At 44.3% G+C, this 27,975-nt stretch overlaps 1 protein-coding gene across 1 annotated transcript in view; it reads right to left on the minus strand.

Annotated features, from left to right (window-relative positions):
• PRKG1 (protein kinase, cGMP-dependent, type I) overlaps nt 1-24,750 on the minus strand; it is a 408,071-nt gene extending 383,321 nt beyond the window's left edge. The window contains exons 1-2 of the mRNA XM_010007771.1: nt 24,692-24,750; nt 23,684-23,850 (exon numbers count right to left, since the gene is read on the minus strand). Of these exons, the coding sequence (XP_010006073.1) occupies nt 23,684-23,850; nt 24,692-24,750 (226 nt within the window). The remainder of the gene's footprint in view (nt 1-23,683; nt 23,851-24,691) is intronic.
• Between the last annotated feature and the right edge of the window lie 3,225 nt (nt 24,751-27,975).

Genomic DNA, 27,975 nt, shown 5'->3' on the forward strand with positions numbered 1-27,975 from the left:
TGCTCCATCACACCAGGAGATTTGGAATACGAGGTCAAGAAAAATCCCACAGAAAGTTTTGTGTATGGGGCAAACTTGCCAGCAGCTATGATCAGGGGGTTATTCAGGAAGGCTGGAGAGGCAAAAAAAATACAGATATCCTTAAAGGTCAAGTAGCCGAAGAGTAAAAAGTGTTCCTACTGCTCCAGTCCAGGCAGGTGTTTGGTCTGGAGGTTGGAGGCTTTTTTGTTTGTTTTGCTTTTTTTAAGATCAAAACTTGATGAATTGCAGTCCAGCTCTGACCTGCTCTGCTCTGACCATGCAGGAAGACAGCAAAGTGTCTCAGTCCACACAAGAATGTCTCTCCACCCAGAAGGGAGTGACTTGCTTTGGGACAGTAGGTTGGCACATTTCATAGGTACCGTGTGAGTCAAATGAAAATGAAATTAAATTGACTCCATTCATCAAGGGTTTTAATTTGCAGAGTCCCTCCAGCTGAGTTCAGTTCCAGCTGAACTTACCACAGCTCATAATTCCTGCTTCCTTGGAATGATGCAGGAGACAAGATGTGCAAGCCCTTCTTCTTCAGGAAGTGGCCTTGAAATTTGGCAACTCCCAACTCCTGAGTCATGCACTGATGACATGAAGCTTCTGAAGACAAGAATGCCCTGAGCTGCTTCTGTCCAGCAGTGCAGCAGAAGTGCACAGTCTATACTGTGGGACATCAGGAAGATCCCTGGTTTCCCAATTCTTTCCTTGTCTTTTCTCCTAGGGCAGTAGTTATCAATGGCAAAAACTCACTCAGAAGCAGGTCTCCAGACTAGAGGGATGTTTTTGCCTTCTCTAATATCTACTGGAGGAAAAAGCACTTGGTTTCTCTTGGTTTCCACCTCTACATCCTCTCTCACAGCAGAACAAGCAAAGAGAAAGCTGAGGCATGTTGCTTAACCACCATGAAAAACCCAGCAGTCCAAGTTGAAATTCTTCACCAAATGCTAAGTTTAGGAGTTGTTTTGACACTATTGGTGTGATGGAAAGCCTTGAAGAGGAGTTGGGCTGTCCATTCCTCCAGGCAGCACCAAGATATGCTGGGAGAAGTCAGCATCCCAGCAAAACTGCCTGCAGAACCCACCATCTGGAACAGGGATGGGGCAATTCAAAGAACTGACTCAAAGGTCTTCATTTAGGTTACCTGTAAAGCAGATCAAAGTCATGGTTCTTCTGGCAAGCAACAGTTCCTGAGCCAGGGTGAGATGCTACCAAACAGACTCCTGAAGCTGTGACACGTGGTAGCAACGAGAGGTTTAGAAGCATCAGCTCAGTTCTCTTCTTCATTTTGGTGTGTTCAACTTTTATGGCATGGAGAACTTACAACATCACTTGGAGAACATCAAACATAACTAAGAAAACCAGGCTGTTTTCATAGCTTTTGGTCGTGACTGCATGACAGAAAGATGATAGAATTCAAAGCAGCCTGGAGAGATCAGCAGTAGTATTTTAGCCCATTAGCAATGTCTGCCATCAGGAAAGCTAATTTTTTTTCTCATTATTGCTTGATACAAAGCTATGATGTTAACAGTTAGGTTCACACCTGCTCCCAACATGTTTTGGTCAAGTTTATGTGGCAGTCTTAAGGCTCAACCAGCAGAGAAAAAAACAAATATAGCAGCTATTAATCCACACCTAGAGCAGATCAAATAAATTGACTTTTGGGCTCCTAAATCATTGCCTTTCTCAGAAGCCTACACTTCAAAATTTTCAAGGGACAGGAAGAATAACCATTGTTTAAGGGCAGGTTGGATGGGGCTTGGAGCAACCTGGGCTGGTGGGAGGTGTCCCTGCCCGTGCAGGGGGGTTGGAACTGGATGATCTTCAAGATTCCTCCCAACCCAAACCAATCCATGTCTCTATGATACAGTCTCAGAAGCCACTGATGATATACTCTATAAACACCCTGCACACAGCAAGAAGAGCACAACAAATGCCATAGGAGGAGATTTGACAGTAAAAGCTCCAAATGTTGTAGGAAAAGGGAAGCTCAGAGCTACAAAATCCTTTCAGCATGAGAAAATGCCAGGAAAGAGGACAGTAGGAGTGAAAGTCAAAGTAATAACACCACAATTTTCCAGAATGCATATTCCCCTAGGGATATTTTCCTACTTGAAATGTAAAAGGCTTTCTACCCTTCATGAAGAATTGCTCCTGGGAAGTTTGTGTACAAACTTTGACCACTTTTTGTTCTCATACACATAAAACTCCCAGAACTGCTACAAGCTCTACAGCAAATGTCCACCTCTCTCCTATGCTGGGGTGAGAAGAACAGTGTCAACGTTCCCATGGCATTCCTCCAGTGTTCCCAGTTCCCATGTGAACTGTTTCCCTACTGCACTGCCTTCTTGCAGCAGTATTTCACACCCTGAGCCTGTTCCCACCTACAAACCAAAGAGTTGGTCATGTCCACTACAAACCAAAGACAAAGGGTTGCAACAGAAGGTGGAACTGCTCTGCCCACATACACCTCATCAGCTTTATACCCATTTCTGTTTCTGGCCTTCTCTCCTCCTCTTAGCATGACTTTGACCATGAATAAAATGCTTTTTGGGGCCTACAGAAAAGCCAGGGAGGAACTTTTGACAAAGGCTTGTAGTGAGAGGACAAAGAGTAATGGATTAAAACTGGAAGAGGGGAGATTTAGGCTGCACATTAGGAGGAAATTCTTTGCTGTGAGGGTGGTGAGACCCTGGCCCAGGTTGCCCAGGGAAGCTGTGGCTGCCCCATCCCTGGCAGTGTTGAAGGGCAGGTTGGATGGGGCTTGGAGCAGCCTGGGGAGGGAGATCTAGATGATCTTTAAGGTCCCTTCCAACCCAAACCAGTCTGTGATTCTATGATTTTGTGACTTATTTGGGTGGCATCTCTGCACAAAGCTGGGCCCAAGGAGTCATAGCCAGGACACCCAGCAATGACAACTCCAAGCTTGCCCTCCCAAGTGCAACATCCAACTGTGTGTACCCACTAAAGCTGCTTTGCTGCAGTTACTGCCATCAAGCTTCACCTTTCCAACCACCCAGTCACCTCCTAGATAAACACTTTGTGTACAACTTCCCTTCTTCATAGATATGTGTCATTTATACAGGCAGGTGCTCAGGTCAGCAAACATCTCCCTTTGCCTGGGGCACTGCCTCAAGTGTCACACTGCAGAGTGTGAGCATCCCCACGTGTATTCCTGAGGACTCCTACCCAAACTATTTCATGCCAAAGGAAGTAAAACTCAATCTGGGATCTTAAAAAGAAAAAATTAACCACCACATTTTCCCCCAGCTTTGGCATCCTAACTGGTAATACTCAGCTCTAAGTGGACATGAGCTGATGGCTGCAGAAGACAGGGTGGCACAAACCTGCTTCTCTGCTCCCAAAACCTGGGAGAGCAAAGAGGCAAAACTGCTTTTTGCTGGGTAAGCAAGTAGATAACCTAAAAATATAGTTAGGAAAAACTGCCATCCTGTCCCACAGCTCACTCCTGTCAGCCAGACAGGACAAAACTCTTCCACCAGCAGTCAACACATTCAGCATTCCCATGGCTTAGATAGAAATGCTAGAAAAAGTGATAAGTGAAGTTGTGCCTTGTTTAGCCTGCCCTGGTTTACCAAATGAAATTTTGTCTTCCGTGATCATTGTTAAGTCACTACCTCAGCATTTCTTTGTTTTATTCCTCTTCTTGATCTGCTTTGCAGAGGTGAGGTGCTTCTGGTGAGAAATCATTCACATTAATCTGCAAAGCTCCTCATTAATTGACAGCAGAATTGGAATCACAGAATTATTGAGGCTGGAAAAGACCTTTAAATCTCTTTTCCAGTTTAAAGACATTCCCCCTTGTCCCATCCCTCCCTGCCCTTGTCCCAGGTCCCTCCCCAGCTTTCCTGGAGCCCCTTCAGGCACTGGAAGCTGCTCTCTCCAGAGCCTTCTCTTCTCCAGGCTGAACACAGAATTACTGAGGCTGGAAAAGCCCTCTGAGACCATCAAGTCCAGCCCATGACCTGACACCCCCACATCTCCAGACCATGGCACTAAGTGCCACCTCCAGCCTGTCCTTGAACATCTCCAGGGCTGGTGCCTCCACCACTGCCCTGGACAATGTCTGATCACCCTTCCATGGGAAGCGTTTTCTGATGTCCAACCTAAACCTCCCCTGGTGCAGCTTCAGGCCAGGCCCTCTCGTCCTGTCACTACTTGCCTGGAAGAAGAGCCCAGACCTCACCTGACTAAACCTCCCTTCAGGTAGAGAGTGAGAAGGTCCCCCCTGAGTCTCCTCTTCTCCAGGCTAAACAACCCCAGCTCCCTCAGCTTCTCCCTATAAGACCTTCCCTCTCGTCCCTTCACCAGCCTCACTGCTCTCCTCCAGAATATGTCCCATTTACCACCTTGTAAGAGCAAAATCAGAAGCTGGATGACCCTGCTACTGCAACCCAACCCCAAGTGCCCCCCCCCCACCAACATGTCTGAGAAGGAACTACCACCTCAAGAGCCAGCAGCAGCCAACAGGCTGCATTGCTCCCCTGCCATTCAGCAGAGATAACCCCTCTCTGCCCACCAACATGCCCTGCTGCAGATGCTGCTGCTTCCAAGAGGAATAGTCACTTAGTCATTTGCTAATCGAATAGTGGCCTGGGTTTAATTCCATTCACTGCAGCACATCTTGGAATAGTTCAGTTCTTAGACTGCCAGATTACATTTATTTTCAAATTTCTCCTGAGAAATGTAAATGCCACATACCCGTTTTCTTTAGAAAACCCTTTGTACTGCTGGGATTTTTTAAATGGATTTACAATGGTATGTTCCCCACTTTTTTTGCCTTCTGCTGAACTGAGTCTGTCAACCTTTATAAACAGCATCAGGAGTTTATTCTTCAGAAAGCTTTCCTGCCCATCCCTGTGGGTGCATTTTGAAAATCCCAGTTACCCCAGCAGGAGTGACCCAAACAGGGCAGTGAGGCAGCCTCCTACCTAAGAATGGAAGTGGGTCTTTCTTTTTCTGTACTTGAAAGGTGAATTTCTTCAGGTTTAGGGAACCCTGCCAGGCTGATGGGAAAGCCTCAAGGCTAAAGCATATTGCACTTGCTTAGGGTCAAGTTTGCAAGGCTTCTTGCTGGTCAGGAGTGGGGTCCCCTCTCACTAACAGCTCTGTAACATGAGGTTATGGGGAATAACATCCTGAATAAACACAGGACAAGCTGATTGAGGCTGTGCTAGTTCTGTAGGAAAACCTAATGCTGATACTCATGACAACTACAGCACTGACACAGAATTAAGTTCTTTGTGCTAAGCTTTTAAAAAGCTTGATTCTTTCTGCTCCTTATGGAGCTCTTATAAAACACTAACTTGTAACATTAGAGTGAAGACTTCCTGATTTATTTTCTCAGATCAGAGCAATTCTTAACTCAGATATCCCACAGTTTGACAGCTGATCTGCATAACATTGAGAACACAGCATATAACAAAGCTCCAGACCTTGGAAAGCCTTCAGTACATCTGTTTTTTGAATGCTGCAACACAGTGCAAGGTTTAGGGAAAATGCCTACTGGGTACCAAGTCTAACGTGTAGCTATTGGAAAAGTAAAACCTTTTATAAAACATTTTCCTCCTTTACTTGGCTCTCCTGGAGCACTGTGTCCAGATCTGGAGGCCCTGACATAAAAAGGACCTGGAGCTGTTGGAGAGAGTCCAGAGGAGGCCACGAAGATGATCTAAGGGTCAGAGCAGCTCTGCTCTGGAGCCAGGCTGGAAGAGTTGGGGTGTTCAGCCTGGAGAAGAGAAGGCTCCAGGGAGACCTTAGAGCACCTTCCAGTGCCTGAAGGTGCTCCAGGAAAGCTGGGGAGGGACTTGGGACAAGGGCAGGGAGGGGTAGGATGAGGGGCAAGGTTCTTAAACTAGAACAGGGTAGATTAAGATGAGACATTAGGAAGAAATTCTTCCCTGTGAGGGTGGTGAGAGCCTGGCCCAGCTTGCCCAGGGAAGCTGTGGCTGCCCCATCCCTGGCAGTGTTGAAGGGCAGGTTGGATGGGGCTTGGAGCAACCTGGGCTGGTGGGAGGTGTCCCTGCCCATGCAGGGCGTTGGGACTAGATGATCTTTAAGGTCCCTTCCAACCTAAACCATTCTATGTTTCTATGATATGATTCTACAAACACAGAGCACTTATTTAGGGTTAACAAAGAGGCCAGCTAGAGTTTTTAACCCTTAACCTGTTTAGGCCTTAGTCACCCAAAGGAATGTTATTTATGTTGTGGTTTAAGCTAATAAACCCTTTCTACTTTCTACTGACTTGGCCTGATTAGCATAAAAAATTAATCTGTGAAAGTCCAAATCTACTCTTTTACAGCACATTCTTTGACACAACCTTTCATTCTCTTTTTAAGCAGCCTTATTTGAAGACAAAACAGTAAGGAAAGGCTTAAACTTCCTTATCATCTGTCTGGTAGATAACAAGGTGAAAAGAATGGCAGCAGATTCCTAGAGCAGCTCTCCAGCAGATGGGACTGCACCAGTTTCTGTCACCCAAGGGCCTGGCTCTGGATGCCAATATATGATAATTGCTCCACTATGACACTGATAAGCTAATCTAGTGAGAAGCAAGAGTTGCAAGTAGCTCGTGTTACCTTCAAAAACATCAGTAAGACAGAGGTTTTTAGGCTTTCCTGCAGATGTTCCAGTGAGAGACTCTTAAGAAGCAGGGCCTGAAAAGATTAATGACAAGCCTTCAGGAGAATCTAGCAAGGAACCTTCTGGTAACAACTGTCACCACTTGGAGAGGAAAGAAAGGTCTAGGGATGGATAAACCCTCCCCCCCCCTCAGACCTTGGTGCTACCATGGCAGAAGCCTTAGTTACCCTTAGTTACCCCAAGGGGTCTGATCCATCCCACTGGTTTGGCACACACAGCTTCAAACCAGAAAGGACAGACACTAAGGGTTCCCCAAGGCTTCCCCAGGAACAGGTGCTGCCAAGTATGTACTTTGAGGTCCCAAATTCTCCAGACTTCTGAAAAAGCCAGAAGTGACTGAGGGTACATACTTAGCTCTTTGATTCCCAATTTGTTTCCACCAAGAAAGCACAGCTCTGCTTATTCTGACAGTTAAACAAGGCACATTTCTTTTTGCAAAACTTAGACAGAAAACTGAAATTGCCATTAAAAGCTAAAGGGGCAAAGAAGCATGAGAAGATTGGTGGGACATCTCAGCACTCTAGTCTTTCCAACCACCACCAAAAGCACCTCAGAAAACCCAAAAGCTTCAATTCCTGACAACTGTGACCTGTTCAGCCAACAGAGCACATGATGAGGAAATAAATGACCTTCTGAGCAGCAGCTACAAGCAAGGCTAGTTCTGCAGTGTTAAATATTTCCAACCATGTGGGGTCTGTGAAATGGGCTTGTTTTTTCCAAGAAGGAAAACAAGGTGCTGGAGAGAGCTGACAAATGACAATAAGCAGGAGCTGCTGATGAAAAGCAGAAAATAAACTTCCTTCCTTTTCATCCATCATGCACGAGGTCCAGTTGTTCCCTCCAGATGAACATTACCAAGGACACCAACTTCTTTTCTTATCTTGTACAGGCTGGGAACAAACACCTTCCATGGATTTAGTTCAGTCCAAATTCCAAGACAGGAAACTGCTGTTTCAAGGAGATCTCTGGAGATAGTTGCCATTTGAGGGCATACTGACCAATAAAACCATGTACTAGGACCTAAGAGCTTCTCAGCCACTGGGCCAGCATTTAACCCATGGATTATTACAAGCCCCAGTGGAACACTGGAAAACTATCAAGTTTAGGGGCAAAAAATACCCAACACCCCATGAGCCTTAGGATTATTTTCTGCCCCAAAACTCACAAGTTATTCACCATTTTGGTGAAGGCAGGGCTTTGCCAGAAGCAGCTCTTTATTTCCCACTGAGGATCTTCTATCAATATTAGTTTTACTTCACTTTTCCAACAGAAACAGTTGCCACAAGAGGAGATGGCAAAGCACGGAACAGTCTGGGCTGCAAGTCCTGACCTAGTTGTGAACAAAGGGCTTTTACAAGCTCCTGGACCTCTTCATCTGCCCCCAAGAGCAACAACAAAAAGAGGTGGAAGCAGATGAAGAAACAGAAACCACAATTAACTTTAAGAAATCCATGGAGTTACACATTATTACCAGAAAGAAAAACATCCCACAGTCCAGCCAGAAAACATCTCCAAGTTTTCTCCTACTTCAAGGTAAGAGTTTATATTATTTGGTCAGTGCTAAACAGCCCCTTGTGGATCTGTGCTGCAAGGATGCAACTGCAGAACTACAACAAGATTATTGCTTTTTGAGATCTGCATCATCTCAAACCTCAGCTGCTGCTTTTATTTATCATTTGAGCAAGTCTACCAGGGTTATTTCATATTCTTGTCGTTTCACAAAAGACCTGTTTCCAGTCAGAACCGAGAGGTTATAAAAATATTTAGCACCAAGGATGGCAAACATCTTGTTTTTATTAGGCTTTCAATCTTAAATTCCTCCATATTCAGATTGCATTTCATTATCACCCGGGCCTGGATGTGCTCGAAATAGCAGCTCCTGGGGTACATTGTAATTCCCGTGATCTGAGAAGAACACAGTGCAAACAGGGATCTGACATTTTGAGATCTTCAAGACTTGTTTCCTAAGAGCAAAATTCTCCTCATTCCCCAAAACTCATCTGCCAGGGCTACACAGGGATGGGAGACCAGGATGAACATATTTAAACCAAAAGAAAAATAAGAAAAACTTTGCCTAAGAATGCAATCAAAAAATGTCCCCACTTCCTAGGTTTTATTCCCTTTTTTTTAAAAAAAAAAAAACTCTTACTCTCAGGTTTCTCCCTGTCAAACTTATGGTTTGCCTTGGCCACAAAAATCCATGGGAATTTTTCCCCACAGATAAGAGAAGAGAGATGAAATTTAAATTTTCCTCTGAGGCAAAGAGATATTTTAACCAAGGGGAGTGTTTAAGGCACATGGACACATACAGAAATGTTGCCTCTGTGACTTACCAAAAGGGATTGCTACTGGATTTCCCCATTTCATCCACCCTTAAAGGAAAGAGCAGTGACTAAATCACCACTCAAATCAAACCCAGAACAACTGGTATAGAATCATAGAACTATTCAGGCTGGAAAAGACCCTTGGGATCACCAAGTCCAACCATCATCCCTACTCTACCAAGTTCTCCCCTAAACCACATCCACCAACACCACATCCAAACCACCCTTAAACACATCCAGGGATGGTGACTCCACCACCTCCCTGGGCAGCCTGTTCCAGGGTTTGACCACTCTTTCTGGGAAAAAACTGTTCCTAATGTCCAGTCTAAACCTGCCCTGGTGCAGCTTGAAACCATTTCCTCTTGATCTATTGCTAATGACCTGGGAGAAGAGACCAGCACCAACCTCTCTACAATGACCTTTCACGTAGTTGCAGAGACTGATGAGGTCTCCCCTCAGCCTCCTCTTCCTCAAACTAAACATTCCCAGCTCCTTGAAGTGTTCTTCATCAGATTGATTCTCCAGGCCCTTCACCAGCTTCATTGCCTCATCTGTACTCGCTCCAGCACCTTGAAATCATTCTTGAATTGAGGTACCCAGAACTGGACACAATACTCAGGTGTGGCCTCACCAGTGCTGAGTACAGGGGGACAATCACTTCCCTACTTCTGCTGATCACACTATTTCTAAGACAAACCAGGATGCCATTGGCTTTCTTGGCCACCTGGGCACACACTGGCTCATGTTCAGCTGCTTGTTAATTAGAACCCCCAGGTCCTTACCTGCCAGACACTTTCCAGCCACACTTCCCCAAGCCTGGAGCATTGCCTGGGATTGCTGTGGCCCAAGTGCAGGACCCAGCACTTGACCTTGTTGAAGCCCAGACCATTGATCAGCCCAACCATCCAATCTATCCAGGTCTCTCTGCAGAGCCTCCCTGTCCTCATGCAGATCAACAATCCTGCCCAGCTTGGTGTCATCTGCAAACTCACTGCTGATACACTCTATATCCTTACTGAGATCCTCAATAAAGATGTTAAACAGAAAGGTCCCAACACTGAGCCCTGAGGACTCCACTTGTGACTGGCCCCAGATGGACTGGACTCCATTGACCAGCACTCTCTGGGCCTAACCATCCAGCCAGTGTTTGGTCCAACAGATCCTGTGCTCATCCAGGCCACAAGCAGCCAGTTTTTTAATGAGAGTTCAGTGGGGAACAGTGTCAAATGCTTTTGGAGGTCCAGATAGACAATATCCACAGCCTTTCCCTCATCCAATAGTCAGGTCAACAGGTTATAAAAGGAGATCAGGCTCATCAGGCAGGACCTGCCTTTCATAAACCCAATCTGTCTGGGCCTGACCCCCTGGTTATCCTCTAGATGTCTTCTAATAACACTCAAGATGATCTGCTCCGTGACCTTCCCTGGTACCAAGGTCAGACTGGCACGTCTATAATTTCCCAGATCCTCCTTTCTGCCTTTCTTATAGATGGGTGTCACATTTGCTGCCCTCCAGCCCACTGGGACTTCCCCAGTTAGCCAGGACTTCAGGTAAATAATGGAAAGTGGCCTGATGATCCTGTCTGCCCAACTCTTTCAGCACCCTTGGGTGTAACCCATCCAGTCCCATGGACTTGTGTGTGCTTAAGTAGTGTCATAGGTCTCTGACCACTTCCTCCTTAATTGTGATAACCTCATTCTCCCAGCTCATGGGGCTGGGTACCCATGGAACAGGTAGTTCCACTGCTAAAGGCTGAGGCAAAGTAGGTGTTGAGCACCTCAGCCTTTTCCTCATCCTTTGTTACTAAGATTCCCTCTGTATCCAATAAAGGCTGGAGATTTTCCCTAATCCTCCTTTTGCTGTTAGTGAACTTAGGGATAATAAAAAAATGTTTCTATAACAGCTGTAGCTAGTTGGAGCTCTAGCTGTGTTTTAGCTCTCCTAATTTTCACCATAGGTTCACTTCACCTTTATAGACTTCATGAGTGACCTGTCCCCTCTTCCAAAGGTCATAGACTCTCCTTTTGTTCCTAAGGTCCAGCCAAAAGTCCCTGTTTAGCCAGGCTGGTCTTCTACCCTGCTTCCTGGTTTTCCAGCACACGGGGACAGCAGCTCCTGTGCCTTGAAGACTTCTTTCTGGAATTATGTGCAGCCTTCCTGGAGTCCTTTATCCTTCAAGGCACCTCCCAAGGGACTTTGTCAATCAGTCCTCTGAGCAGGTCAAAGTTTGCCCTCCAGAAGCCTACGGTGGCAGTTTTACTGACCCCTCTCCTTGCTTCTCCAAGGATCAAAACCAATCATCTCATGATCACTGTGCCCTAAAGGGCCTCCAACCTTTACTTCCCCCACAAGATCTTCCCTGCTCACCAAGAAGCAGGTCCAGGAGGGCACTCATCCTGGTCAGCTCATTTATCAGCTGTGTGAGGAAGTTCTCTTCCACACATTCCAGGAACCTCTTGGAATGTTCCCTCTGCTGGATTGTATTCCCAGCAGATGTCTGGGAGGTTGAAGTCCTCCAGAAGAACAACAGCAGGTGACTGGGAGATTTCTCCCAACTGCTTATAGAAAGCTTCATCCACCTCACTATCTGGCTGGGAGGTCTCAAGCAGACTCCCACAGCAACATCAGCTTTATTTGCACTTAACCTCATCCAAACACTCTCAACTTCATCATTACTATACTTGATTTCTAAGCTCTCAGCATTCTCTAACACACAGGGCCACTGCACCCCCTCTCCTTCCCTTTCTGTGCTGAAGAGCTTGTAGCCATTGATTGTGACACTCCAGTCGTGTGATGGATCCCACCACCTTTCTGTGACAGCCACTATGTCACAGTTTCCCTGGTGTATCATGGCTTCAAGCTCCCCATTTGTTGCTCCTACTGGGTGCACTGGTACAGATGCACTTCAGATGAGCTAATAATTCCAACACCTTTTTTTCCCACTGTGGGCCCCATGTCCTACCAGACCCTTCTCAGGTGCTTCCATGATTTCTAAACATCTCTCCTTTCTCTCAAATGAAACAACAGAGTGAGAATCCACCCTAGACCACCACCCTTCAAGCCCTGATGTGTTTCTCTTGGGCTTGAGGCCCAATTATCTCCCCTTCCCTCTTCACATCACTGGTGAGCTCCAAGCAGGGGGTTTGCAAAGCTCTTCCCTTCCCAGAAGCGGCCTTGAGTGTTCAGTGGTCACATTGCACGTGTTGAATATAAACCAGAGATTGGAGCTGGTGTCCCATCACACAGAGGGTCACCAAGACAGCTCAGATTCCTCATCCCAACTCACATGTCTGGTGCCCTTTCTACTTAGAGACTTTGGGTGTCCAGGGACTAGACATTTCTCCTCCAGTCTGCCTGTTTACACCCCCTCATTTTCCACTGAAGATAAGGAGGGGTGGAAAATAATCTTAGAAAGTAGAAATGAGCTGGCTTTCCAATTTAAGCAAGAAGCAGGGAGTCTTTCCCTCCTTTCCCTTCCTCAAACTCCTCAAGCTCTCGGGGGCAGTAAGAATTCGTGGTTTGATTTGGGGTGGTTTTTTTTTAGATTAGCTTTCAAAGTAAACAAGCAATCCAAAAGGAACCCAGCCTAACAAAAGGGACCACTTTGCCTCTCCTGTTCCTGTAACAATCCTTTGGATTGCTAACACTAGAGTCTAGTACACAGGCTAAATTATATATCCCTGTATTTTAATGGGCAGAAACAAAGGTCGAAAATCCAGGCTACTGTTATGATAAAAAGTCCTTTTATTTTACATTTCAGTTGTGGGAGTTTTAATGAAAGGGACTCATGGAACAGTGGGGGAGACAAGAAAGCCACTTGTGCCTCCCCTTTCAGCTGCTGCTAATAAAATGAATAAGGCTTTATCTTACCCACTTATTTTGCAAATAAAAGCCCCTAAACGACAAAGGGGTGTCTGCATAACTGCTGAGAAACAGAAAAAAACAAAGAGCACATCAACTATGATCTTATGTGAGCGAAAGAGTTCACATTTCTCCTGTTTCCCATCCAATGGGAATCTTTTTAGGGAAGTTACACCCACGCATTTTCTTCCCTCAAGAGGGGAAGATGAGGATCTGGCTGCCTGAAGATGACCTAGGTTGTAGGAAGCCCAGAACTTCTGCTAAATATGCTCCAGCCTTGCTCCATCCTACACTGCAAAGAGATGAGGAGTTCAGCTTCAGGAAAGCTAAGCTAACAATGAACAAACTGGCAAGAGGAGTAAATCACTGTGAAAATGAGCAGATCCCAAAGAAAGCTGGGCACACGCTTTGAAAATGAGAAGATTTCAAGGTCATCTTGACACTAAGACTTTTGCTGGATGACTTTAGAACCTGCCAGCAGTCCTCTCTCATCCCAACCCAATGGGGAGGCTAGTGTTGGACTTAAGGACAGAGGCTGGAGATGCAGCTCCCCAGGTGCCTGGCACTGTATGGTCCCTCCTCCCAGCTGATCAGTCTGGTCATACCCTGAAAAACTTGAACTTGGTTGATGATTCTTATTCTCATTATTTAGATAACTACAATAAATTGTATTTGATAGGTCTGAAGTCATTAGCTCCCAGCTTTGGTTCCATTTCCTCCCCACCACCACCACCAAATATTGGCTTAGACTAACCTCCATTACTGAAATGATTAATTTAATCAGATAATACCCTTACAACACAGATACACCCTCTTGCCAGTCCTTAACCTAAATTACACAGGGTTTGACGCTTTTTTTGTTTGTTTACTCTTTAAAAATAAGTCCTGTTTAATACCTGGGAGACTTATACAGCCTTTCTTTCCTAAATCCCAGCCCAGATGACAGTGGGTATTCCCACTAGCTGTAGAAAACCCAATCACCTTTTCTTCTGTAACCTCTGGTTTGCTTTGATTCTGCCATATTGCTCATAAAGTTGTGTTCCTACAACTTATTACAAAACATGAATATTTACCAACATGCAGCTTGGTTGGAGTTATTTTTAGGAGGAAGAGTAAGCAAGAGTATCTCCCAGAACACGTTGCAGCAGTATTACCATGTTATGTTCCTATACCACTAGTGCTCTTACAGCATTTCAAGTGTGAGGATTTGGTTCTGAAGCTTTAAAAATAATTACTTTCTACAGAACAAATATCAAACTGTATCCATCATGAGGGCCTATAAAACTCTGCCACTGCCACCATCAAAATTTCATAACCTATTTCATCTCATCAACATTTTATGAAAGAAGTACAAGAAATACTTCTCCACTACTAGGAGTAAATAACTACTCTTAGAGAAGTTAATTATTAAGACACACTGTAAATTAGAATAACTGGATGATAACAGTGGAAGATTTGTATTCTATTGACCGGTATATAAAACCAGCATGCAACTCAATTTCTCTCAAACAGCACTGACACAGTAAATTAACACAGCACCTAAACAGTTTACTGTACCCTGGAAGTTGGCTATAAAAAGGTTTTAAGTTGATGAAAATGCTGCAATATTGCAAACCCACTTCTTCTCAATACTAAAACCACACAGAGAAGTCCACTTGTTACCCGTTTATGTGAAAATACTTAGTGAGAAATACTTGGGTTTTAGAACCAATTTTTATAACCACTAAAGAGCCACAGTTTTGAATTGCAGAAGAAAAAACAGGGAAGGAAAATAATATTTTAGTGTGAACTGTAGTAACTCCAAAAGGCAGCAGCTGGAAGGGTGCTCAGCTTCTGTAAGTTGCTTCTGATATCAGCTTCTGATAGTTCAGCAATCCCCAGAGATGAACACACAGGTTTCTGCTCCAACCTTCCACTGGCTGATTTGGTCACTTCTATCACTTCTACAGTTCCCAGGCACCCGTGCAGATGCATCAAGCCCTGGGTGAAGTGCTAGAGTAGGTTTTAGATGAAGACCCAGCCTGCTGCAGCAAACATGTGGTTGCTTCTTTGATCTGGTGTGTAAGTTATGGTCAGTTTTTGAGCACGTCAACTTTTCATCCATAAAAAGCCTCTATATTGTTCCTGTGCTGCCAATTCCTTCGCAACCCCTCATTTAACACCATTTCAGAAAGTACAGTGAGATGCTCTGAGTATTCCCAAGTAGATCAAGACACAGTTGATATAAATGTATGTATTGCCTTTTTTAATCACATGGCCACTCAGGGGCATGACTGAAATGATGGGCAAGTGATAAAAAAGTACAATGCCAAAACAAATAAAATTGACACCTTTAAGATAAGCAGGACTCCAAGTAGCTTTACAAAGCTCCTTGCAAATATTTGGACTAGACATAAAACAGTCTCAAAACATGAACTAACAGTTAGAAACAAACCTGATGTTCTCCAAAGGAGGTGGTTTAAACTCCATGGAAATCCTCAAGAGATCTACCACCCAAGAGGAGAGTGTAATGAAAGAGAAGCAACCAGAAATGTGTTGAGATCTCAACTCCTCACTCCTCTGCCTACAGACTCTTCCCTAGGACCTGTGAGCTAGAGGGGATGCAGTGCCAGATGTGGACACACATGTTGAGAGCAAATTTTAAGGAACCTGACTGATAACTTCCCTTACTCCTGTAGCTCACATGCACAATTGTACCATGAGGAGCTTCAGGAATACTCTTTTATTGCCACTGCATTGCTCAAAGGATGGTCTTCAAGCCTTAAAAAACACTGGCTCCATGAGAGGTCAGTTTCCAACAGGCAGCTACTGAGATGTCTTGCACCTGGTATTTCTGCCCTTGCCTTCTCCAGCACCTTCTCATGAAGTCTGCTCTGCAGCAGGGTAATCTTTGGAACGAAGACATCAATCCTACGGAATCCCTTAAACCCAGAGAGACTTAGAAAACAGTCTTGCCCTGATATGCAATGATCTCACCACAGGACATGGGGAGGGATTACTGATGATTGACTGAAATCTTCCCAGAGAAGCAGTGACCACTGAACCACCCATCTCCATGGGAAAACAAAGACTCTAGTGGGAAACGCATGAATGCTCCATCAGCAGTATCTCAAACCACAGGAAAAACTCAGATCTGACTCCTAATTTATTCTTTTAATTAGCTAAGACCATTAAACAGGGGAGTGCAAAGAAGAAAGTGCTGCCACAGCACGTTTCCCCAAAACTAATGGGAAGTCTTGTGAAAGGCAGGTTCTTCAGAGGCTGGTGATTTGTTGGCAAGCTGTGCAGAAAGCCCCACTTTGCCATCAATATCTAATTGATTCCTCCCTCCACAGTGCTCCTCAAGGCCACTGACTAAATGCTCTCCAGTCTCAAGAGCCACCTGACAGCAGGGCAATGAGATGCTGGTTTCTGATGTTTGCTTGGGAAGGCAGATCCAAACCCCCCAAGAAGGGGTTTGGAGATGCAAGTAGGGCCCAAAACTCTTGTACTGAAAGGCAGGATAAGTCTTAGAAAAGCAGAACTGCCTCCACTGATCTGGGACTTTTTTGGGGGATGCATCCAGTATTACATTCCCGAGTGCCCCTGGAGAAAGGTGGGAACATGTTTCAGAGGATCTAGCTACATTATCGGGGTATACTTGAGAAAAAGGCAGGAACTTCAGTGGTCTGAAGGTCCACCAATCTGGAGGAGGTCTAGCAAGGATGGCCTGTGGGCACACATGACAAAATGCACTGTGCAGCCAGGCAAATCCCAACCTGTGCAGGCTCAGCTCCCTCTCTCCAGGTCCAATCTCAGAGCAGGAGACTGACCCGAAACACCCTGGCAGCCACAGAGCCCAGCCAACACCTCTGGGTTTCATCGACTCAACTTGAAACTGAATATTGACTCTTAGCCCTAGAGGGAAAACAAATTAAAAACTGATTAAAAGAGTTTTTGAAGTTTCTCCCAGCCAGCAGCCTTTCATCAAAGCTGGGAGGGGGAGGGGGAACAACCAAACAACAAATCTGTCCATTGATTTTCTTTGAGATGAATGATGATGATCATCAGTGCTAGTGGCCACCAACCAGGCCAGGAGAAGCTCATGCATTAGGACCCTGCAATGAGAATAGCAGAAGGCTGTAATAAGGCCAGAGACCTTTTTCAAGTGCAGTGTACAGCAACATAAACAGAAATGTAGCACAGGAGGACACAGGATGCTCTCTCTCCACTGAGGTGGCAGGACTAGTGTCCCCACGTTGCTATTCTGGACTTGCACCTGGGAACAAAGTCATTTAACCTACTTAAACCCAAAATGGGTCTCTCTGTTCTCCATTTCTCTTTCATTTAGATGAATCATTCCTACCAAATCCTTTCTCTGAGAAGAAACTGACTCAGAAGACCCCAGGGCTAGAAGAGCAATTACATCCTGTTAAAATCAGATCCTTAGGAGAGCAACCCATAAAAAGAGACAAAAGAGGAGTGACACACAGATCAGATGCAGTACCTGTGGGTAACTGCACATAGCAGCCGGGAGCCTGCAGGGATCATTCTGCAGTTGGGGGGGGGGAAACAAACACATACCAGCACAGCTAGGAAAAAGCAAAGAGGGGAGGAAAAGGGGGAGACTACCCAGCACACTCTCAGAAGTGAGAACAAGTGTAAGGGCCTTGGTCAACAGGCTGATGATAAAAGCTTACAGCACCACAAAACTCAGGCAAAGGCTGCGATAACTCCCAGGAAGTAACACAGGGATGTCTGGAGGAACACACAGGATCTACAAGCTTGCTTTGGTTTTGCTTCTGCAGCAGGAACCACCAGAGGCTGAGGAGCTGCTTTGAAGCTTTCACCCAGCTGAGACCAGACAGAGCCTCTGGTGGGAGGTCTTCTGTGGCCTCTTGCACTTCACTCTGCAGTTCAAATGGCTACACAGGCTTTGTTTGTGTTCCCTTATCAACACTAAGGTTGATGTCCTGGCAAGTCCTGCAGCTTCTAGGGATCTGGTTGTTTCCCAATACCAAGACATATCTGACTCCCCAAAAAACACATTCCTATGGGAAGTCACAATGAGACTTTTCATTGCTTTGGAAAAGCTACCAGGAACAAAGCCAGAAGTACAGTCTCCTTAAAAAATAAAAGGAAAATTTCTGTGATTGAAGACAAAAATAAAATGTACAAAGGGAGGGAAACTCCTAAAACAAGTGCTGGGGGAAATGCAGGCTGGTTCTCAACATGGGCTCTTAAAAAGCTGCTTCTGCCTTTATTTACAGAAGCCGCTATTGGTGGAGCTATTCATCTTCACCCAGGTTCTCAAGCAAATTGAGGTGTGACCTCAATATGAATTTGAAGGACAAACAGTCAAGGAGGATGTCACAGCACCCACTGCCCGTGCAAAATCACGAGTGACAAAATGGTGAACCCAAGTATTTGAACTTCCCTTTTTCCTTTGACTCACTGTATTTTTTTTCCTTCCACACTTTATGGGAACACCAACGAACATAAAAAGAGGCCCCTTCACACCTATTAATATCGTTTCCCAAAAAATGAAACATCTGTTTAGAATGGCATGACTGTTCTTCACACGAGAGCCTAAAACTGGTACCTTGTCACCTGATTTATCTACAGCCCTGATGTATTTCTCTTTCATAATGCAACCATCAAATGTGACATGCTGCAGCTGACAGGTTCAGAGAGAGGAAACATTTGGTTTCAGATGTGGGTTATCACATTTATTCTCATTAGTGTCAGGCAACACCCACACAGAACTCCAACCTGTTCACACGGCACAGATCTGGATGCAGCTCTCCAGAAGAAACCTTCCCAGGTTCTCACATTTTTAAGTGCTTTTGGAAAATTTTTAGCACTGTTAAACCCAAAGAAAGCATAATGACAAAGTCAACAAATGCAAACCTGCAGAACTAGAACTTGGAAAATGCTAGGGGGGTTTTTTCTTAAAGAAAACTGGAGGTGGTGGAATCATTTTAGAGGCAGAATATGATTAACCAGCAAGAACCTCTTTTGGCTCTAAAACAAGCTTCAATTTTAAGACAAACAATCTGTTGAACCACTCTTAGGGCAACATACTTTCTCATAAGCAAGGCAATAATTCTGGTAAGTTGATTTTATTCTCCAAATTGTTCCACTTCCAGTCAAAAGTGCCAGTAAGGCCAGAGTATCACTTGTCCCCTTCTCACTACCAGTCTCATCAGCCTGGAGAAACACTGTCAGAGCACATAGGTTTAATGCTTCCAGCAATTTCAACCCTAATGAATAACCAAATAAATGCTTAATAAGTTAATTTCCACCTTCAAAGCACAGTCAGAAGGGATTTTTTTCTTTTGGTGTTGCTAGAGACTACTGGCATGTCTTCACCCAATTCAGTTCATTTGCAAAAGTTGGGGGGGTTCTTGCTGCTTGATGAACATAAGGAATTAAGGGGTGTTCCCTGTCCCAAAGCCCTTTCAGAACGTGATGAAATACCAAGTCCTACCATAACATTCCTTCACCTGTAGATCAGGAAAGCAAATGGACATGTGCCATTTGCCTCAAGAGTCCCTTATAACCACCTTCCTTCCCATGGGGCTTAAACAAAAACTTGTGGGAGGTGAAGAGAAATGCCCAACTTGCACAACACACCCCTCAGGAAGCACAGGGTTGTTACCACAGTCCAAACCCAACAGCTCTCCATGTCCTAATCAAGGTGTCTGTCCTGAGAAGCTTATCACAGGCACAGGACCTAGTTTGTGCTGCTATTTCATGCTCACACAGGGAGCTGATGACAGCACTGCTGCTAAGGAACAGGCAAATATTTGAAATGCAAAGAACAAGCTGTAAATAGCAAAAGCCCTGCCTGAGGCCAGGTAAGGTCTGAAGTCAGGAGGAGATCTCTCTTCACCAGGCTCTGATTGCCATGCTACCTCTCTCCAACCCAAGCACCTACCTAACAGAGCCTTTCTTGGAGCCCTTCAGATACCTGTGCCTCAATCTGGGTACCTCCTACCAGAAGAAGAAAACACATCACCATCAACCAGACAGTCAAACACTGGAATAGCCTCCCAAGGGAAGTGGTAGATTCCCTCACATGGGACAGTTTTAAGCCTCAGCCTGAAAGGGTGCTGAGCCATCTCATATGAACTATGGGAGTACCTAGAAAGGTTGAACCAGGTGATCCTTGAGGTCCCTTCCAACCCAAACCACTTCATGATTCCATGATTAAGTGTTCTAAAGACTGGGATATGGTGGGGCCAGCACTAGGCCTGAAAGTCTGAAGCAGGTGAACTAAGGGCCCTTATTTTCCTAGAGGTGGAAACCTCACCAGCAAGGCACAGACTGTGGCCAGAGCCAGCCCAGAACAAAATAAAAGCTTCTTGAATTTATTAAAAGCAAAGCAGGCCTGAATTGGAGATGCTTCTTGCTGAGAAATTTGTTTCAGCTTCTGCCTTTCAGCTTCCTTTTCTCACTACTGACCCAAAGACTCCACGTTCAGCCCAAATCAGAATTTCCGAGGCTTCAGACCTGGTAGAAACAGCAATCCTTGGGCTTTCATGCTGAGGTCCAGAAAAGGACCCACAGGAGGGCTCTCCAACAAGCATAACTCTCATTCTGTAGCTCCTCGAGGCTATGGCAGGAGCCCAACAGACAACCAGGCAAGCTCCCAGTTAAATCCCACCTGCATTTCTATGACTTAAAATGTAAATAATAAGTAAATAACAAGAAATCACAAACTCTTGCCACACAACTTCTCAGAATCAAGAAAGGCAGAGCCAGTCCAAAAAGTGCAGATGCACACTCAGGAGAGGGAAGTTCACCAGGACTGGAGCTGCCTCCACTTTTAGAAGTGAAGGAGCACATTAGCAGTGGCTGTGGTCAGAGGGTGAGACCAACCACACATCCCCTTCAGCCTTGCACAGTTAAGAACTATTCCATGCAAACTGTCTTAAAAGTGAGCTCCCAGATCAATGCAAGCTCAGGACAGAGGGTGTTTAGATGGAGAGCTCCTCAGCCGGATGGGTATTTTCCTCCTGGTGGGACAGATGAACAGGCACACTACTACCTCTCAAACACACCACTTGCTTCCATCCAGCATGCTGCAGATAGAGAACATCAGACATCTTCCTTCCAAACTCAGTACCACCTCATTCTGACTTCTCTCTGAGAGGACCTCACCATTTCTACCCCAAGAACATTTCCCTCAGCTTCCTCCTCTCCCCATCTAAATCACAATTTACAGTATCTTCCTGTTTTCCTGTGCTGTGTTTCACTTCTCCCTGCCCAGCTTTGGAGCCTGGGACATAATAGCTTGAATAACAGAACTTATAAACAATTTTCTTCTTGTGTTTTCAATAACCTCAGCAGAGAACTAAAAAAACTTAAGGATCATAATCAGAAAGGTCTCACCAGGACTAGACAAGTCCTTGTGTCTAGAGGGGAAAATTAAATTAGACACTACTACTGCTTCACCATGACAAACAAGAGCACAGAAGTAACAGTGAAAATGATGGATGTTATCAAATCCATCTTACTTAAATTAGGATTTTAAATTAAGCTAAGGAAACATCATATATAAGTCAAACTTCTGGTAAGAGGCTCTGTCTAAACTCTGAATCATAAATTATAAACAAGCATAAGAGTACTGGTTATCAAATGCTCTACATGAGTAGTTTTTATTAATATTAATCACAGCTGTAAGTCCAAGTAAGGAAAGACAGAGGAATTAATGTAAGAAACACTTGCAGCATTTATTTGATTTTTGGGAAAAGAAAATACCTCTGAGTAATACTCATAAAGATGGGTTTCTCCAGCAGAGTTTTGCAAACAATAAAGTTTACAGTCAGGGAGGTGGTGGATGGTGTTAATAACAGAGGGGATAGAATGATAAGCCAAAATGAGCTGATGAGCCTGTTCTCATAACCATAATCCAGCCCATTTGATAATGTCTTCTTCCATTGCCATTACTTCATCATCATTCATTGCATTATGGCTAAACATAGACTATAAACTCTTCATAATTTTGTTTGTGAAGCATTATGCATATTTGTGGAGCTATCTAAATAACCTTAAATGAAGTTACAAGCCCAAGTGAAGACTGGGGGAGAGCCAAGTCATGCCCTCATACATAGAAGGCTGCCAGAAGAGCAAGGATAAGCTGAAGTTCCTCTCAGCAATCCCCCCAAACTCCTTCCCAAAGAATGTGAAGAGACAGAGCAGGAGATAAATACACCCTGATTTGACAGCATCTTGTTGTCGGGTTTATCAAGGGACAACACTGGGGTTTGGTTTATCATTAGAACAATATCCCAAACCAGCCAGGCAGCCAAAATACTGTGCTGTGGTGGTGGGAAGCAAGCAGAACTGTGCAGTGGAAAAACTCCATGCTGTCACTATGGAAGATAATACTACTCATATATTATTTTAAAGCAGTTTTTATTATTGATAGAACAGATCCTGCACCTCAGCACAATAGTCTCTGTATTCAAACAGAGAAATGGAAAACCTCAAGCTTTCCATGTAACACTGGGTGTGGAAACAGACAATTTGCTTTGGCATCCCCCCCTAACTCCTTCATAACACAAACTTCCATTTGCAAAATCTCAAATTATTGAAAGCCAAAGCAACCAAACCCGTGCCTTGAGAAAGGATTTCATCATAAAAGGACAGAACATTAAAGCTGTTTTGGGAAACCAGTGAAGAACATTTGCAACTATACAGTGTTTAGAAAGTTGGCAGGAAACCATGTTTAAAGCGTGGCTTACTGCCTTTGAAATATTTTTGGTTTGAAGAACAACTCAAGAAATTAATTTGGGCATGTACACATATAAATGAATGCACAAGTTATACACATGACCTCTAGTTTTGCCCATATCTTTGGAACAAACACAGGAAGAAAGAAACCTCCATTCCCCCTGGTCAAAGTGTTTGTGAGTCTACCAGGTGGCTCTGGTGAGGAGCAAGATGAATTTTGTAGGCATCTCTCCATTTTCATTGTGCCAAATCAAACCTAGAACTGGCTTGTTGTGTTAATCTGAATGGCCATGAGTTTTGATCCAGTTTAGGAAGCCTTACAGGTGAACATCTCCTTTCAACAGAAAACACACACCTAGAATGTGCTCAATTTGACACGTGAAGAGTTAAAGAATTGGAAAGAAGCAGCTACAAGATGCAAACAGCAGACATTCTGCAGAAGCAGAGCACTGGCAACACCCATCCCATTCAAAGACTTCCAGAAACCTGACAGGTCCCAAGCTCAGCAGAATATCCACAACTCTCCTGTTCCACCAAGAAAACAGGACCCTGCTGCAGCACACACTGTGACAAATCAGATGTGCTAAACTGCAGATGTTTCGTTTATTTTGTGCCCAGGACAGAAAAATACCATGCTCTATTACACACTGCATTCCCTCTGCAGAGAGCCCTGCTTGATCAACATTCATAAGCTGATGCCCTAGAAGGTAGCAAGCCATGACCATATTCTCCTTGATTTTGCAGTTACTGCCCTTTTCCATAACACCATTCTTTCTGTTTAGTCCCTCATCTATCCAGCAAACCACTGGCACTGCCTTAAAGACAAAGACCTATGTTTAGTGGAGGTTTAGCCCAACAGCTCTCAGGGCAAGGTTAACAGCTTTCACCCTCTTTCTTTATCCAGGGAGGCACACAAATCTAGTCAGAAATTTTCCAGGCAAAAGTAGCCCACACAACTTCTCAACAACCATCTTTGCACAATATCTTTAACCTCTTCCTTTGAAATGCTTTTTCCCATGATATCAAGTTTTTGTCTCTCTATGTGTTGAAAAAAAGGCATTAAATATTAGCTTTTTTAACCATACCTTCCATGACATACACCAGGGAGCCCACATCTCCTTCCTTGATGATGCAGCTGTCTTTGCCATACTCCACGGGGTACATACAATCCACAATCTCCTGGATCTGAGACAGTTCCAGGTTCTTCATGAAGTCATTGTCAAGGATTGCCTCCTTTATTAGCTCCTTGGACCTGGGACAAAAGAAAAATTGACAAGATCAATCCACGTGTCCATCAACTGAGCTCATGAATAGCATGTGAACTTCAGGGCAACCACATGCTGAATCTCCTCAGAATAAAAATCCAACATTTCCCTGATAAAGTCCATCTGCAGAGAAACAATAATAATTAAAAAATCACAGAAATGTTAACTTCTGACTATTTTTGTAAATAGGTTTTGGATATATCAAGTCTTGAAATAAAAATAGGTCTCATGTGATTGCAAGAACCTGTTTTAGCTGCAAGTTTCACATCAATAAGAACACCAAAGAGTAACAGAGCTACTTGTAATGTCTTCCATACACAAAACTGAAAGCAAATACAAACAAGAAGTTAAAGGACTTACGACTTAGTTTATGGTATTTTCTATTAAACTATCCAAACTGGAGCTTATCAAAGCTGGATAGTCCACAGACTCTTGAGTATTAATCAAATATCAAAGGCCACTATGATCACTGGAGGAGGCACCACTGCTGCAGGAGTAACACCACCCTCAGTCCATTCCCATGGTGACTAACTGGAAAATTCTGAAGTTATAGTAGTGTGCATAAAATTATACAGGTTGGAAGCCCAGAGTTCTTAGAAGCCACTTTGCAAAGATGAGTAAGGAATGAGTTGCTCCTGATTTCTCAACTCAGAGTTCAAGCATTTGCTGGGAGACCACCCAAAGGGGTACATAACACAACCTCCTCTCTCCACAAGTCCCTCTGCCAGCATCATGTAATGAAAGAAAACATGCAACAAACCCACTGATGTGTTTTTGTTGATGTTCCTCTGACTCTTTCCATTTTTACAACTCCAGGGCTCAGCATACGTGCAGGTGATCCCTCCAAGTTCAGCTTCATCCACCTGCTCATGCGGTGTCACCACCATGTTAATTAAGACATCCTAAAGCAACGTGGGCAAACAAAACTGCAAATGCTAAAACAGACCAAAACTGAAGCTGTTAAACCACCTATAGGCTGGACAGCAGGTCCTCAGCCCTTCATTTCTCACTGTTTGCTGACAGGACCACAGCCTGAGCAGATGACAGCTGCCTGCAGAGCTCAGGCACTGGAAATAGTTATGAAAATATGACTACACAACAAGGTGTGCAAAGAAAGATACATTAAGGGAGCATCTTCTCAACAAACAGTCAAATTGGGACTTCAGAAGACCAAAACCAGCCAGCCAGCCTTGGAGGCATTATCCCTCTGCTATGGTCTTTTTAAAAATAAATACACCTGAAGGTTTTATGCAGCACTGATTCTGATTGTTATTATTTAAGGTGCTTGATATGCTTGTGATAGTTTTGAGGTTATTTCAATGAAACATTCTACTCCACATCTGCATCCATCAGCATTGACTCAGTCAAGGAGCAGGATGGGAAGCAGACCCAGACTTGTCAAGTACCCTCTGCAAGAGAACACAGACTTGGACTGCTACAAAACCCTTTTGCTCTTGGGGAATTGAATCTGACTTCACATCCTGTCACTCCAATTCCTCGTGCATGCAAATAAAAACCACCAGAAAACCTACATCTGTGGGATTTCTTGCTTTCAGTAGTGCAAGAAGATGGTAATTCGTAAGGGTGACCACAGAATCATAGAATGGTTTGGGTTGGAAGGGACCATCAAGCCCATCCAGTCCCACCCCCTGCATGGGCAGGGACACCTCCCACCAGCCCAGGTTGCTCCAAGCCCCATCCAACCTGCCCTTCAACACTGCCAGGGATGGGGCAGCCACAGCTTCCCTGGGCAAGCTGGGCCAGGGTCTCACCACCCTCACTGGGAAGAATTTCCTCCTAATATCTCACCTAAATCTCCCCTCTTCCAGCTACAAGCCATCAAACCAGATGACTGATGTCCTTATTCCCTCATCCTGTGCTAGAGCAAGAAAACAGTTTCTCTGCCTTGACTCAGTATTGCTCTTTCAGTCTTAGCCACCTCCCCAGGTCCCCCAAACCCTCCTAACACAGGCACTAATTATTATTATTACCACCATTAGTCAAGCTATCTGCTGAAGGAGAAAACACAATAAAAGCTTCTGCATTAGTCATATTGGCTGTCAATGGAATTCCAGCCACTTGTTTCATTCCAAGGCTCAAAAGGAGGCTTTCTCCTTGATAAAATAAAGTCAGTCTTTCAAGTGGAGTGTTTCTGAGAATAACCCACAAGGGTCTGGAGGGAATTCAGATATGGTTCAAGTCAGACCTCTCCTATTGACTGAGACCCTCAGGAAAAAAACCCTGCTCTTGTTGCAATCCAGTGCAGCAAAGGGTTTGAAAAGGATCTGGGAAACTTGGGTTAAATGACAACAAAGAGCAGCACAGGAGAATCCCCGAATCCTTTGGAAGGATACTGAAGGGATTTTCCTGGGAGAAACAGCAAAACACACACAAGATTGGAAAACTTAAGGAGTAGAGGAGCTTCATAGTATTGTTACAGCCTCAGGGTTGATCTGAACCAGCCGATTCCTTGGCCTCTGCCCTTCAACACAGAAATAAATCCCAGAGACATTTAGGTTTAGGTGTCTACTAAGTCATCCAAACCCTCTTAACAACAACATGAAACACATCTATTAAGAGGCAAAACACACTGACCAGGACACTGATAACAGAGCTTCATCTCTGCCACATCTAAGCATATTAAAATTAAATCTCTCCATAGAATGGGCTGGATAATAACTCAGTCACACTTGAGTGTAACCAAAACAGATATGATTATTTAAGGATAATTAGTTCAAATGAGACTTCAAATGCAAAGAGGCCATGCAAAAAGCACCTCCAGCTGCCAGAACAGGCACCTTGGGACCCAACTGCACATTTATGAGTGTATTTGCATCAGAATCAACCACACCTTGTTGTTTGTCAGATACAAACCTCTTCCCCAGGAAATATTCCATCTGTCTTTAAAACGAAACAAAAATAAATTTAAAAGCTTCCTTTGACAGACCTGAAAAATAGTTGAGACTAAAAATATATTGTCAAAGCTACAAGAACAGTACCTCTATTGTTCCCTGCAAGAGAATATTCGTCACTCTAATAATTCAAAAACATTACGCATGCAGTGTAGATTACCAACCCCCCACCCTTGCCTTGCAGCCTCCACGTTAGTTTCTTACACAGTTTTCTTTCAAGGCAGTTCACAGGTGCAATTTCGGGTAAAGAGCACTTTCTATTCCTTTTCAGATGAAACTTAGAGCATACAAATGCACTCACAGTTCACCATTTTCCCACAACAACTGCTTTTGTAAACCACACCATTCCTTAATCATCATCATTAGCGTTTTAAAGCAGCATCTACCCCAGACATGCGAATACACAAATCTCCGTAATCACACAAAAAGGTCTTTAAAATGGTCAAACCCACACTCCTGCTATTGCAAGTAAGTGGTTTAAAACAAGATTACAGTTGTTCCACTACATCTTATTTTCAAACAGTGCTTTTTTTCTCCATTTGCTGAGTCAAGTTGCTAATACCAACAATCTGCAAAGGAAATAAAGTGCAATATTTGTCAGGGAACAAGAATATTTCCAAACAGCCCCGTTTTAGCAAGGAAGCATTTTCATTAATATTTCCTTAGACCTGGATTGAATGGCTCCCGAGGGTCATTCAGAGCAGAAAACACTTGTCATCCTTTCTTTCCAGAGGTAGGGACCTGGCACAAAGCCATCACTCCCTTCCTGAAAGATTAATGACCCAACGCGACAAGAGACTTGATGAACGGTCAAAAAGGGCACAATCCTCTGTGATACATCCTTTCCCAAATCAGTTTAAGTCCATCAGGGTAATTAATAAGGCAACAGGAGGAACAAGCTAATTGCCTTCTAATTTGCAGAAGTCATGCAAAAAAGCCCCTTCAGAAGTTTGCTAAAGATATGTTTAATACGTGAGAACCTGCAGGCCTGGTTGCCAGTTCTAGAATTGCTCATATTTAAATGGAACTTCCCATGTTCCAACTTGCACTCCTTGCCCCTCGTTCTGACATTGAGCAGAGTGGGGCTCCATCCTCCCTGCACCCATCCTGAGATACTTGTATACTTGGATAAGGTCTCCCCGCAGCCTTCTCTCCAGGCTGAACAGCCCCAGCTCTCTCAGCCTTTCCTCATCAGGGAGA

The sequence above is a fragment of the Chaetura pelagica genome, unplaced genomic scaffold, assembly GCF_000747805.2.
Source record: "Chaetura pelagica isolate M959 unplaced genomic scaffold, ChaPel_1.0 scaffold251, whole genome shotgun sequence".
Taxonomy (NCBI): Eukaryota; Metazoa; Chordata; class Aves; order Apodiformes; family Apodidae; genus Chaetura; species Chaetura pelagica.